Source organism: Microcebus murinus, chromosome 8 (assembly GCF_040939455.1).
Source record: "Microcebus murinus isolate Inina chromosome 8, M.murinus_Inina_mat1.0, whole genome shotgun sequence".
NCBI lineage: Eukaryota > Metazoa > Chordata > Mammalia > Primates > Cheirogaleidae > Microcebus > Microcebus murinus.
The window spans coordinates 33,950,573-33,963,572 of NC_134111.1; the positions used below are offsets into that span (position 1 = coordinate 33,950,573).

Sequence of the window (13,000 nt, forward strand, 5' to 3'; positions counted from 1 at the left end):
AATTTCTAACTGTGAATAAGTCAGGAAATCCTTGAATAAAGCCTCCTCCTTATAATGAGTCAAAGTAAGTTTTATATATTCAGGTTTATCGAGGCAAGTGACTTATTGAAGTGCTTTTCAAAAATTTGTTTGGCTCACTAGCAAATTGACTTTAGTATGAATGTGAAAGAATCATCTATCTTCTGTTTGATAGTTTTTGAACAGAAAATGAAATTTAAAGGGCGACTCAGCTGAACAATTTTAGATAAACGTGTCAATTCAGTTTTAACTCCTATCATGCACCTTTGGGACTTTTGACAGTTGTTAATATTAATCTTACCTTCCTTTAAATCTTTTAATTATTTCAAGAAAAAGGAAAGCTATAGCTTATTTTGTGGAGCATTTTTTTCTGTCATTGACTTCCTCTATAAGAATGTAGCTGACAACTTTTGAAATCTTGACTTTATTTCAGGCTTGGAGTTGCAGAGAAGACTTATCTGTGTTTCTGTTCTGAGGCAATAATTTAAAACACACGTGGAAGCTCTCAGTGTTGTCATCTTTTCCACATGCACCATGTTACACTGTCCGTTATTTACTACTTGCAAGCTATGATAAATCTCCAGAAAGAATGAAGGCTTAGCAATGTAGGGCCTACCAGAATGAATCCTAACATTGAAACATCTTAATTCTTTAAAATATTAGTATATTTCCCTCTAAGTTTCAGCTGCCATACCAGGCTTTAGGTGAGGGATCAGGCTGTGGAGGCATTTGCATAGTATTAACATTTCAGGGTCTAATAACATCATAGGCTGAAACCAATGTTGCTAAGGTCTGACCTTGCCTACGTTTAAATTCTGAAGTAGGGACTCCCGAGTAATTGCAAGGTGCAACTAAAGTTGGGTCAAATGATTGGAGGTCTAGCATTTGCTAAGTTGCACCCCACACTTTGTTGCAGATGCGGTTTGCATGCATGCTGTCTCAGATCACTTCTGCAAATCGAGCTTGGCCTACTGATTGGGAACCTGGGATTGTTACTAAAGCTCACATACAATCTGATGTGTGATATGCATGAGTGGGGTTGAGTTTCATTATGTTTGTACCTGGCCTGACAAAATGATGACTGGTACACAGAATTGTGTGGCCCTTGTGATCTTCGGAAATATTAATAGCTTTGTGGTGGTGGGTTTGGTGGTGGTGGTTTTGACCTACAATCACTATTTAGTTGCATGTAAAGAATGATGTCCATTTTTTAAGTGCATGTGCCTATGCTAAGAAAGTAATCTATCACTTTATAGAAGGTTCTCTTTTTATTTGTAGATATAGTACTTTACCAAGGAGAAGAACCCTGAAAAATTCAAGAGTAGTGAGTAAGAAAGATGACATACATGTCTGTATCATGTGTTTACGTGCCATCATGAATTATCAGGTATGTTGGTGCTTCTGGTTCTTTTAAAAAAATTCTGAATTAATCAGGTTCAGATCTTTTTCTTTGGTTTCTTTATATTATTTCTATTTGAAGTAAATAATCAGGATTCAGTGAAATTCTATTGAAAAAGAAAGGCGTGGTTCATTCTAATGCTCAAGATTTAATTCATTGCCCCCATTTTAATTAGTATTTATAATTTATAATGTATTTAACACATTGACTGCCACACTAGAAAAAAAATTTTTTTCCTTGGGGCCACAGTGTTTTATTACAAAAATGGAATAAAACGTTCAAAAACAAAATGATCCTTTTTAATTTAATGAAAAATTTCTTTCTTTTTTTTTTTTTTTTTTGAGACAGAGTCTCACTTTCTTGCCCAGGCTAGAGTGAGTGCTATGGCATCAGCCTGGCTCACAGCAACCTCCAACTCCTGGGTTCAAGCAATCTTCCTGCCTCAGGCTCCCGAGTAGCTGGGACTACAGGCATATGCCACCATGCCCAGCTAATTTTTTGTATATATATTTTTAGTTGGTCAATTAATTTCTTTGTATTTTTTTTTGGTAGAGACGGGGTCTCACTTAGGCTGGTTTTAAACTCCTGACCTCCAGCTATCTGCCCACCTTGGCCTCCCAGAGTGCTAGGATTATAGGCGTGAGCCACTGCACCCGGCCAATTTAATGAAAAATTTCTTATTTTTTGTTTTCTGTGTGTGAGTGATGTTCAATTTGGAAAGTAGTTCACCTGGCTCCCAAGGTGAAGCTTACATAAGTTTCATGAGGCCCTGAACCCAAAACTAGCATGAGTTAAATACATCTCACGTGGCAGTTAATGTGTTAAAGGAAAGACATTTTCCTCCTCTAGTGATAAACTCGCCTACTTGGTGAATGTTTGTGACCACTAAAGAGCAAGTAAGCTGCTGGTTGTAGGCAATAATGGACGAGCTTTAGAACACTGGTAAGAAGAGGACTGACACGCTTGGTAGGTCGGTGGTTCTCAAAGTGTTATTTGCTGAACAGGCAAGAAGTTACAAGTGTTGTCTGTCAGACTTGGTGGTTCCTCATCTTTATAAGAAGTACCACCTGGAAGATTGTTAAAAGTGCAGGTGATTGTGAATGCAGGGAGACCCCACTCTGAGAAACACTGGGAAAAATAGTATATAGCATGTGGATTTGGTTAATCCTAACAACAAAGTGGAAATGTGAGCCTGGAATATTTAGGGTGAACTGGCAGAGTCATAAGTATAGTTAGATAAGCAAACCAGGGGTATAGGAGTTCTGTTTAGAAAAATAGAATTCAGATATACAATTAAGATTTGATTTCCATTGCTATGGGTGTGCTCCAGGTGAGTCCAAATAGAAATGGAAAATAATTACATAGGTAGAGGGTTGTTGTTAGAGTTCAAACCCAACATAGGGTGCTGAATTGAATTTAAGAAGAAAAACATACATTTATTCTTTCCCTCAGTCAGTTAATATTTTTTGAGCTTTGCCAGACAGATCTTGTTCTAGGCACTGAAAATACAGCATTGAATAAATAAGTGCCCCAGGGAACTTACTCTCCAGGGAGGGGAGATAGATGACAAATAAATTGGTAAAATATATAGTATTCTAGATAATAGTGATATGAAAAAAGCAGACACAGGGCACATTTTACAGGTCCAGTGCTTTTAAAGCTCTTAAGTCATGTAAACATCATGACAGCCCTGTGAGGTCAGTAATATCACTCCCTGCATTTTACTGATGAGGAAACTGAGACACAGAGAAGTTCAGTAATTTGCCTAAAGTCACATAGCTATTAAGTGGTGGAGTAGAGAGTTGAACCCAGGAAACCATTACTAAGGTCCTATACAAAAAAATAATCAGGAGATGAATAAGGAAGGGCTAAAAATGTATATGCAGTTTTAAATAGTCTAGCAGGGAAAGTGTCACTGAGAAGATAATGTTTAACAACAACTTGAATGAGGGAACAAAGGAAGGAATATCAGGGAAAGAAGATTCTAGGTAGATAGAGGGGCAAGAGCAAAGGCCCTGAGGCAGGAGTAAGTCTGATTTGTACAAAGCACAGAAAGGAGGCCGGATCAGAATGAGAATGAGTAAGAGGGAGAAGCGTGGAAGGTGAAGTCAGCAGTAACACAAAGTCCTGATTATGTAGGTCTTTGTAGGCGAGTGAAAGGACATTGATTTACTATGAATGGGAAGCTGTTGAATGGTTCTAAGGGCAATGATCTGACAGTCTTGCATTTAACATGATCCCTCACTTCTATATGTAGGATTGACCTTGGGAGGGGCAAAGGCAAGAGGAGGTAGACCATCCAGGAGGCTGTTGGTAGTAATTTAGGTGACTGAGTGTTCATGGTAGTATGGACTAGGATTTATAGGAGTAGAGATGATGAGAGGTGGTCAGATGCTGGTTTTATTTTGATGGTAAAGGCAACAGCATTGGAGATGAGGAAGACAGGAGTGGAAGGTGGTACCAAGGTTTTTGTCCTGGGCCACCCATAATATGCAGTTGCCATCTACTGAGATGGGGAAGGCTACGGGATGTGCAGATTTGAAGGAGGATTTTCTTTTTGCAGATTTTAACTTCAAGATGTCCATGAGACTTCCAAATAGTGATCTTAAGTGGGTGGTTGGATGTGCCAGTGTGGATTTCAAGAAGAGGAATGGACTGGAGATACAAATTTGGGAGTAATTAGCAGGTGGATGGTATAGAAAGCCAGGAGAGAGAATGAGATCAACAGGGATAGATGGAGAAGTAAAGGGGTCCAGAATATGAGCCCTGGGGCACTGTGTGTAAATGTCAGAGAGATGAGGAAAAGCCAGCTTGCGTGTCTGAGAGGTAGCCAGGAAGGTAGGAGCCAAGAGAAGGAACTGTTTCCAGAAGAAGGGAGTGTTCAATTCTGTCAAATGCTGCCGCTAAATCATGTAAGATGAGGAGTGAGAACTGGCCATTGGCTTTAGCAAAGTGCAGGCCACGGGTGATCTTGGGAAGAACAGTTTCATTGGAGTGGTGGGGATGAGGTGTCTGATGGAGTAGATTCAGGAGCACACAGGAGAGGAATCAGACTGGGAGTGTTTGGAGGAGTTTTGCTGTAAAGGATAGCAGAGAAATGAGAGGCAGTAGCTGGACACAGGTTGTGGTATCAAGAGAGGTTTTTACTGTTGTTATTTAAGATAAGAGAATTTTTATCATATTTGTATGCTAATGGTAGTGAATCAGTAGACAGAGAAAAATGATGGGGGATAGATGAAGAAATTTCTGGAACATATATGATGCACTTGAGGGGAAAGGGAATGGGATCATTAAGTGGCATCACTTAATGGGACTTCAGTGGCATCATTGGCCTTAGACTAGGGCATGGAAGGGTTGTTTTTTAGGAAGAGGTGAGGAAGCCACAGGTCTGTGGGTATGGATTGATACGGTAGTGGGAGTTTGTGAAAATTTTTTCTGATTGCTTATATTTTCTCAGTATAAGAGGAAATGTGGTTATGGGCTGAGAGTAAGTTTGGAGGAGAAAGAATACAGTAGACAGTATACAGCGACACAGGGGTTAGTGACACCAACCCTGGTGCAGTCAAAAATTTGTGTGTACCCTTTGACTCCTCAGAAACTTGACTACGAATAGCCTACTGTAGACGCAAAGCCTTACCAATAGCATAAAAATCAATTAACACACATTTTGTACATATGTGTATTGTATACTATATTCTTATAATAAAAGTAAGCTAGAGGAAAAAAGTTCTTAAGAAAACCATAAGGAAGAGAAAATGTATTTACTATCATTAAGTGGAAGTGGCTTGTCATAAAGGTCTTCATCCTATCACCTTCATGTTTAGTAGGCTGAAGAGGAAGAGGAGGGATTGGCCTTGCTGTCTCAGAGGTGGAATAAAATCCACACATAAGGGGAGCCACACAGTTCAAACCTGTGTTGTTCAAGGGTCAACTGGACTTCCTCAACTTAGCAGAATTAAGAATGATTCTTGAGCCTGTTGTTGTACTTACTTCATTGTGCGGAAGTGGTGGGGGTAGCATGCCTTACAACAAGGCAGGTTTTCCTAGGCTCTTGGTCCTGATAGCCATTGCCCAGATAAGGGATTAGATGCACTGGCTTCAGTCCTGGCTGCACAGTGGAGTCACCTGGAAGCTGAAAAAAAATTCAGATGCCAATGTCTCATGCCTGAGATTCAGAATAAATCTGGGATGAGTCTTGGAGAACTGGTGCTTTGTTTGACGCAGTCTTCCAGGTGATTTTAATGAGCAGTCAAGATTGAGAATCACTGGGCTAGAGCCTTTTTTACCATTTTAATAAAGAGAAACATGTAAAATGTTTAATAAAGAGAAACATTCATTCATAAAGAATGGGAAGACGATCCTTTCGTAATAGTATCATTACTGAATTTTTCTTTTTAAGAGGTAGGTGTCTTGTTGTGATGCCCAGGCTGGGCTCAAACTCCTGAGCTCAGGTGATCCTCCTGCCTTGGCCTCCCCAGTAGCTGGGACTACAGGCACACGCCACCATGCCTGGCATTCCTGAAATTTATGATAAATATGTTCTGACACTGATATACTATAAACACAAATGCATTTATGATGGTATAAGTTACATTAGGTGGAAATTTCAGGGTTTTGTTTTTTAATCAACATTGATGGTCTCCTAACTTGTCTTCTAATGCTTGGGGTTTTTTTTTTCCCCCATATTAATTTCAGTATGGTTTCAACATGGTCATGTCCCATCCGCATGCTGTCAATGAGATTGCTCTAAGCTTGAACAATAAGAATCCCAGGTAAGCTTTCTTTGTTACGTACGGGTCTAAATCTAGGGAAAGCAGAGAGCTAGTCTACACTTAGCCAAGTTTGACTTTGGAAACTTTGAAATGTGACTGTTTGAAATAAGATCGGCTGTGGAGAATATTCCCTTTGAGCCAAGTTATGTTCTGACATGGGGCAGAGTTGGGCGGCTGGTGACAGTTCTCCCCCTCACTGTTCTCCTCAAGCTTTCATTCTGTTGAGGCCTGGTTCTCAGCATCCTTAGTGCTAAATTTGGGGGAGAGGATCAGTTTGTCAGGACTCAGGGGCCAGGTGAGGTGGTTTTTTTTTTTTTTTTTTTTTTTGAGACAGAGTCTCACTCTGTTACCCTGGCTAGAGTGCAATGGTGTCATCATGGCTCACTGCAACCTCCAACTCCTGGGCTCAAGAAATCCTTCTGCCTCAGCCTCCTGAATAGCTGGGACTATAGGCATGTGTCACTATGCCCGGCTAATTTTTCTAGTTTTTTGTAGGGATGGGGAGTCTCGCTCTTGCTCATGCTGGTCAGGAACTCCTGACTTCAGGCAATCCTTCTGCCTAGGCCTCCCTCAGTACTAGGATTACAGGTGTGAGCCACCACGCCCAGCTTGCCAGGAGAGTCGTGGTAATGATTTACCTATATCAGTTACTGCTAAAAGTTAACTAAAACACCACCATCCCTTGGCCACACTTCACTTGCCACCTTTACTTATGTAGCTTTAATTACCAAACAAGGAAAAGAATTATGTATACCGATTTCCTTTTATATTCACTTTCTATAAAGGCCAGCACTATATATTATTCATACCACAAATTAGCTCTAGAAACCTGTCTTTGGTATTCTGCATTTCTCTCTCTCTCTTTTTTTTTTTTTGAAACAGGGAGACGGGTCTCACGCTTTTGCCCCAGCTAGAGCGCAGTGATGTGATCATAGCTCACTGCAGCTTCAAACTCCCAGACTCAAGTGATCCTCCTGCCACAGCCAGGACTATACATGCATGCTACTACACCTGGCTAATTTTCTTATTTTTTGTGGAGACAGTCTCACTGTGCTGCCCAGGCTGGTCTCAAACTCCTGGCCTTAAGTGCTCCTCCTGTCTCGGCCTCCCAAAGTGCTGGGATTATAGGCATGAGCCACTGTGCCCGGCCTATTCTGCAGTTCAAATGTGTAATTCCTTTTCATCAGATACCTCTCTATAGACTGAATATCTGAAAACTGTTAATTCAACTAAAAGCCCTGATTATAAATTAGAACTTTATGATTCAAAATGCAGTGCAAACTGTAAAGTTCTATTTAAACATTAAATATTATTCTTTCAAACTGAAGCCTTTTGTGACTTTGCGATTGCTTCCTTAGTTTACTATAGCCCTAAATAGTCATGCTTCTGTGTCCCTGCCTTCCACCACTGGGGAGTCATTATTCATTTTTCTTAAGACAATTGACATGGTGGAATATCAGAACAGTCTTTGTTTAGAAGTTGGCAGTAGTTTTATTCCAGAATAAAGATGAAATGCTCAAGTGATCTTATGATGAAGAAACAATGCTGTTTCTTTCTTAACATTGCATTTGAAAACTTAGAATGTATCTCTAGGTTCTCCCACCAAAAATATTTCAGATGGAGTTTTATTTTCTTGAGTCACAGAAAATATTCTTATATTAGTGAAGCTGTAATTCAGCTCCTTCCAGATCTTCTACCCGCATAGGTAGAAGAAATGACAGAAACTTGCTTTGCCATGGGAAATTTCTATGGCTCCTTCCCCAAATGAGCAGATTTGAAATATAGAACATTAACTTCAGTTGATTTTTAATGTTTCTGTAAGTGTTTCTGTAAGTGTTATATGTCTCTAAAATCAGAGAAAATGTTTAACCAGTGGTTTGGTTTTCAGCATATTCCCAAGTTTCCTGTTGTTCTCAGCTAGCTCCCCATTAAACCCTCTTCAATGACATCGTACTGAGTAACCTGAGGATGGGGCTGAGAGACTGTTCTTCCCAGAGCTAGTTCTCATTAGTGAGTAATTAGTAGTTTGGGAAGTGGGAAACATGCCTTCCAAATTTTCTGTGTTAGACAAATCACATATTTGGAAGCCATTAAAGGTTTAAAAATGTACTTTGACATAACTGTACCTTAGTAAAGTTTTAAAAAAATACAAGGGCAAATATTATATTCTTATATCTATCTTAGAAGGAATAGCTGAGTCATCATGTCATTTTCACTGATTTGTGTTTTTCTTTTTTCTTGTTTTGACAGAACAAAAGCCCTTGTTTTAGAACTGTTGGCAGCAGTTTGTCTTGTCAGAGGCGGGCATGAAATCATTTTATCAGCATTTGATAACTTTAAGGAGGTAGGATATGCTATAGTTTTAATTAGACTGCTCACACAAACATCTTATTTGTACATCTGTGAATAGAATGATTTACCTTTTCATTTATTCTGTGGTATAAGGAGTATAATAGTTAATTTTCTAAGATATTATTGAGAGGAAAGTAATAAACTTTGTCTAAATATCTTAAATGCATGGCTTAAGCTTTCTTTTGGTATGTCATTTCCAGGATAAGTTAAAAATATTTGCAGTACTCATTTTGTTTTGGAGAACATGGAATAGCCAATTTGAAAAACAAGTTTTGTTACGAATGTGGCTTTTATTAGCATTGATACTTGATCACCCACCATGTAAATTGTATGAACTCTTTCATCATAGATATATTTTCCTCAAATCATATTTATTATCATTGCTTTGCTAGATTTGATGACAAGCCTGTTATACAAATACAGACACTGATTTTAGGAGTTTGTAATCTTAGCTAAGTGGTGCTGTCAAACCATAAAGCAGTGGACATGCGTGGTTGAAATGGAGACTGACTGACTACAAAAACGGGAACAATGACACATAGGTAATGTGGCACCAGGGATTCTGCCCAAAGTATGGAAACATCACGACCAAGGTAGTAGCTGGTTTCCTTTAAGGGTAGTGAACAGTGTTGTGTGGCCAAGAAGAGTGCCTGTTGGTTCCCTTGTATATGCCTGACGTCTGAGGCTCCTTACAGGTGGGAAATCACAAAACAGAACATTAAAGGCACTTGGAGCCCCATGTCACAGTTGGCCCCTCAGTCAAGCTGTGTGTTATCCCAGCAGTCCCGTTGAATTTCAGATGCTCCTGGATGAAGACCCAAACTGGATTAAAATGCAGACCTCAGAGGGGCTTCCAAGCTCGCTCTCATCTTTCCCGAAAGCCTCTGGGGTAGAACACAGTTGGAATTTGCTGAGCGTCTTGCTGTTTGGCAGGGTTGTCCTTGCTACACACGTGGAATCCTTTGGTTCTGTAATAACATCTTCAAGACAAGTATTAATATTAATATCTCCATTTTAAAGAAGACTAAACTAAAATTCAAATACACGGGTCACCCACGGTCATGTAGCTAGATACGTGGCGGGGCCAGGGTCGGGATTTGGTGTTCTTGATCCTGAACTTCCGTGAAACCGCGATGCAGTTTGGGCCCGGCTGTGTGTGAATCTCCATGGGGAAATAAAGGGAAATACTGAATTTGACAGGACTCCAGAGCCCTTTCCCCTGCCCGCTGCCCGCTCAGTTGGACTCACGACCCCCTGCTGCCAAGGGCTCTAAGGAGCTGTGCACAGACAGGGAAGCTTCAGGGTGTGACCAGGACAGCTGCTCCCCTTGCTCCTTCATCTGCCTTACCTCCCTCCCATCAGTCGGGGCTTTTGGATTGTTGCTAGTGTCCATTTTGTTCCTGCCAGCTGTGGAGAGAACCAAATATTATCTCTTTCCTATTCAGCCCCAGAGATAGTGAAAAAAAATATCTAGATTCTAAGAGAATGAAGAATAATAACCTTTAGATTCATGTCCTAGCTTCCAAAACAAATAGACATTAGAGACAAGAATGTATGAATGCTTGTCTGTGAATGTTTTTATATGTCATGTGTAAATATATAAATTTTACATTTATAAATAAGGAGGTATGTTTGAGTGGATGGATTTAATATGAAAGAGAAACAGCATGTGCTGCTAATATAACTCCCAAATCTTTGTCATTGAATCATATTTGAAAATATTGTGTGCCAAGTCTTTTTCCCTGGAAGCGTTTGCTATACAGTTTTTAGTGACCCTTGTTATAATATGGTTTATATAACAAGCGTTTGACTATGCTGCAGGTCAAATTATGTCCCAGAGATGTAATTGTGTAGAATCAGAATTAAAGCCAGGAATTCATGAGATGAATACTAATTTTGTTTTTTCTTAGGTGAGATAGAGTGCCCTTCTCGTGTGTAATAGACACACAAATACTTGCAGTATTGAATTTTAGCTCTCTGGCGTCAGAATTGTATATGGTTTGGCCATTTAGGGCATAATATGTGCTTAGTGGAAGAAAAAAGTAATCCTACCAGATCTAAAAGCTGGCCAGTAGTAATGAGAACCAAATTACTTTTGAGTTTGAATTTTTAGAGCTTTAATCCAAACTGCCTCGTTTCTGTAATTACTTATGAGAGATGGTGGGTGTTTGGGTTCGGTTTCTCCCGGGCACAGGCATTTGTGTGAGGGAAGCCGTGTAGACAGATCAAGCAGAGGGATTATCCTAACAGCCATGTGCGTGAAGGTAGGGCAGGAACGTGCCCCTAAGAGGCTTTGTTCTTCCGGATGGGTCAAAAAGCTCAACCTCTCTCTATCCAGTCTTGGGATGGAAAAAGTGTTACTCTGTGTTGATCTTGTTTTTAAAAAAACAGAATGCCACTCACAACTCAAAGTCTTTTAAATCCCTTTCTCTTTGCTTTTTCTCTCATCTTCATGTCAGTGGGTGTTTTTCCCCCTTAAACATCATAGTAAAAGATGTATTCTTTAATCTTTTTAGCCAGAATGTCATTGGAATCTTCTGGTTTTAGGGAGGTCTGGAGCCAGGTTTCAGATGTCCATGTATCCTTGTATGCCTGTGCAAGATAGGGCTTTGGTCAGTGAATGATACCGGTGGAGCCACCTGTGGCAGGAGAGTGCCACACTGGGTACCAGGAAGCCAGGGAGCAGGACCAGAGAAGAGTTTGTGCCTTCAAGAAGATTGTTTTTAAAGCCTTTTATCCTTGTTAGTAAATTGAGATTCTATTCATCTTCCTAAGAAGGATGAAGGGATTAGCCCTGTTTTTATTGGCTGGGGATGAGGGGATGGTGTGGGGGATTTCAGCGTCTATTTTTTTTGCAAATAAAGTCGTATGCCTTAGAGTAGCCAGACTTTGGGCTTTGATCGTTGTTAGAGCACAGTTGAGCATACTGCTGCAATGTAGCACCAGCTGCTGAAAGGAAACTTAAAGACCCCATATCTTACTTAGCGTATGTGGCAGGACTGTTTGCCCCTCTGCCTCTTGAGCCAACCAATCCATTCTAATTTGACTGCCACTAATTAATTAATTCGAATGTAAATTAAAGGAAGGTATCTTTTGGCTGTTGATAGATTTTTTTTTTTTTGTATGATTACATCATTTTCATGTTTCAAGTAATATTTAGAATCCCAACATGTTCAGTTTTCTGTGAGTCTTATAATTTCTTGAAGTACATGTTTTAGGAAAAGAGGGAGCACCTCCAAATTTAATGTTATCTGTTGGTGGGAAGAGTGTCGTCCCAAGGCCTTGCTCATGGCCAGGTTGGAGATGGGGCCTAGGCCTGATGTCACTGAGCGAGCACATATATCATCTCAGTGTATATGATGATAAGTGAATTTTAATTACATAAATTTGAGATGGTAAGCTTATACCATGTTGGTTTGTGACATGCCTAAAAACATAAGTGCAATTGAGTACATGAAGACTAAATCATTAACAGTCAACTATTGTGCGTGATTATTTTTCTCTTAAAAGAATATTTCTTTTAAAAATGAAGGGAATTTAACACATCTTGTTTTGGTGTTGAAACATCTCTTTATGACTACGTATGGTCCTGAAATGAGAACCATGGTGAGAACAAGGAGTCATCTGTTTTTCTTTATTGGCTAATTTAGCCACGTGGAAGGACATATGACCATCTTCCCTAAATTGATTCTTTCTTAGTTGCATTACAATATATGTTTTTGAGCAGTGGGTCTAGCAGGCAGGAAAAAAAATAACATTTGATAATAAAGGCAATCACCTTTTTAGTATTTGTATCAGTTCAGGGTCTTGTTTGCAAGAGGCAGTAACTGACCCTAACACACAGAGGAGGAAAGGGTTGATTGAAAGGATGTTGAGAACCAAACACGCTTGATTTGACGAGCCTGGAGAACAGGCTTGGAAAATGGACAGCCATTTCTAGAATGTGGCTACACCCTGGCTGTGCCCTTGAAGCTGAGCGACCATAAACACTATTTGGGGTTCTGCTCTTGCTTTTTCTTCTCTCCAAAATGACATGGACCGTTGCTAGCAATCTGCCGGCTCATAAAACTACACCTACTGGTTAAAGACCTCGACCAGCCCTCTCTTCAGATTTATAAACTCTGTATTGAATCTGATTTCTCATAGGAACCTTGAGGTCTGCAACCTAGACTTTGCTCTTCTCAACTTTTTCTTAGTCTTCCTACTTTTTTCCATTATAGTCTTTGATATATTTGAGAAATTGGCTTACTTTTAAAAACTGTCTCTGAAAGTTTGGCAAAACATGCTTCCTTTTGAAATCAGAGAAGGAAAGTATTGAGACACTCCATAGACTCTATGATGGAGCAGCCTACTATGACACAAGTAATAAAACTCTCAGAGGGCTTTGAGCCACCAGCTCTCCCAGGCTGCTGGGAGTTGCACCTGGAATTCATCAGAATTTCAGATCGATTAGAACTGC

At 39.9% G+C, this 13,000-nt stretch overlaps 1 protein-coding gene across 16 annotated transcripts in view; it reads left to right on the forward strand.

The window, feature by feature from the left end:
- The window catches only part of FMNL2 (formin like 2), a 302,649-nt gene that overhangs the window by 231,291 nt on the left and 58,358 nt on the right, over positions 1 to 13,000 (forward strand). For all 16 annotated transcript variants that reach the window (XM_020288456.2, XM_020288451.2, XM_020288458.2 and 13 more), the window contains 3 exons: positions 1,297 to 1,405; positions 6,113 to 6,189; positions 8,440 to 8,533. In XM_020288456.2, coding sequence (XP_020144045.1) covers positions 1,297 to 1,405; positions 6,113 to 6,189; positions 8,440 to 8,533 — 280 coding nt within the window. The remainder of the gene's footprint in view (positions 1 to 1,296; positions 1,406 to 6,112; positions 6,190 to 8,439; positions 8,534 to 13,000) is intronic.